General features: G+C 37.7%; 1 protein-coding gene across 1 annotated transcript; it reads right to left on the reverse strand.

The window, feature by feature from the left end:
- Window positions 1-383: 383 nt before the first annotated feature.
- On the reverse strand, window positions 384-1177 carry LOC122024162 (mannose-specific lectin-like). The gene has a single exon (XM_042582719.1). It carries the CDS (start codon window positions 1173-1175, stop codon window positions 651-653), a length of 525 nt encoding a protein of 174 aa, XP_042438653.1. The 5' UTR covers window positions 1176-1177; the 3' UTR covers window positions 384-650.
- Between the last annotated feature and the right edge of the window lie 526 nt (window positions 1178-1703).

Below are 1703 nucleotides of genomic sequence, written 5' to 3' on the forward strand. Positions count from 1 at the left end.
AAATATTTTTATTAAAAGTTATGTTAGAGATACTAAATATTTAAAGAGTAAAATAAAAATTATTATCTCGACCCATTTCTACATCATTATGTTGACCACTATCTAATTGATGATGGGACACTGGATAATTATCATTTATTATTTGGAGGATGATAATGTACCATATATTGGATTAACTATCTACTATTTTAATTTATTCTGTATTTATGTGGTCTCTAAAATTTTAGAAACCCTTTTCCTCCAAAATCTCAGCCATAATATTGTTTCATATTGTCAAAGATGGAAGGTTAATTAGATTCCACCTTGTATTATTTTTTTCAATTTATATATATGTGTGTGCTATTAGCTTTCTTTAATTAATTGTTTTTCTTTTTTCAACGCAATTAAACTTAATTTTTTTTGTTTAAAAAAAAACAGAGCAAGCAGTACATCCTGACAGTGGCAGAAAACAAGATAATTAACCATATATATACGAGGGAGGTTGCCCGGGGCAATGGTGCAGCGAGTCAGACACTCCAATGGTTAATCAATTCAACGATTAATTAACCATCTAAGTTTCAAATCCCGCGGTAGGCTACCCCGTAGATAATTATTTGTGCCTCGATCGCCTTTAGTTCATTTTATTAATCATTTTATTCGTAGTGAAGCAATTAATTATTAGTCACCATGGCGATCTTCCTGTCCTGGGTCATCGGAGTGAAGCTAATATCGTTCTGATCGCTTTTGACGATCACGACGCCTTCGGAATTGGCGGTGTGGGTGCCGGTTGACCACCTCGGAGCGCCGTAGATGACGACGTTGCGGTCGCGCTGCAGGACGAGGATGTAGTTGGCCTGCGAGCCACGTGAGTTGCTCGCCCAAACAGCCTTCTTACTGCCGTCGTAGATGACGAGGTTGCCGTCGGTCTGCATGCTGAGGATGCAGTTGCGGCCTCGGCCGTAGGTGCCGGAGGACCACACGGCCCGGCCGTTGTCGTACAGGACCAGGTTGCAGTCGGACTGAATGATGAAGGTATAGGCCCCATGGGTGATGGATTGGCCGGTGCTCAGCGTGTCGCCGCCATAGAGAATGTTGTAGGCACTGGAAGAAGGCAGGAGGAGGCCGAGGAGGACAGCAGCAGAGAGCATGACAAGGGAAGACATGGTTAAGCAAAGTGATTGCTTGATTAGTATCATGCAAGACCCATCTATTTATAGATGCAGAGAGGCAAATTTACGGGATTTAAAGCTAAACAACAGTGATCTATACAATTAGAAAACAGTATAGGACAAAACTACAATTTGCTCAAAAACACTATTATTCTAGATAAGACTTCATTAGAAATTACTACAATTTGTAGAGAGTCCTATCCAGATAAATGCCCCTTCACTTTAGGTTTTCTACAATTGTAATGCTCAAATATTTAAAAATAATAATTTTCTGATATATACCACCATTTAATTCGTATAAATGGTCATTTCATCATTTAGTTTAAGCTAGCATGAATTATTGCCACTATTATGATTATTATTATATATTTCTAGCACTTTAAAATTCATTATTAACTTTCACTATTTAATTCAATTATTTGTTGTCATTGAATCAGAGCACGTCTTTTTTTATACAAACTCTTACTGTTTTCTTCGGTTGTTTCGTACTCTTTATATGTTAATTGTGGTGCATAGAAAAAAATTAAAAGACAATTGCAGAGGATCCTGTTGAGG

Source organism: Zingiber officinale, chromosome 9B, assembly GCF_018446385.1.
Source record: "Zingiber officinale cultivar Zhangliang chromosome 9B, Zo_v1.1, whole genome shotgun sequence".
Lineage (NCBI taxonomy): Eukaryota > Viridiplantae > Streptophyta > Magnoliopsida > Zingiberales > Zingiberaceae > Zingiber > Zingiber officinale.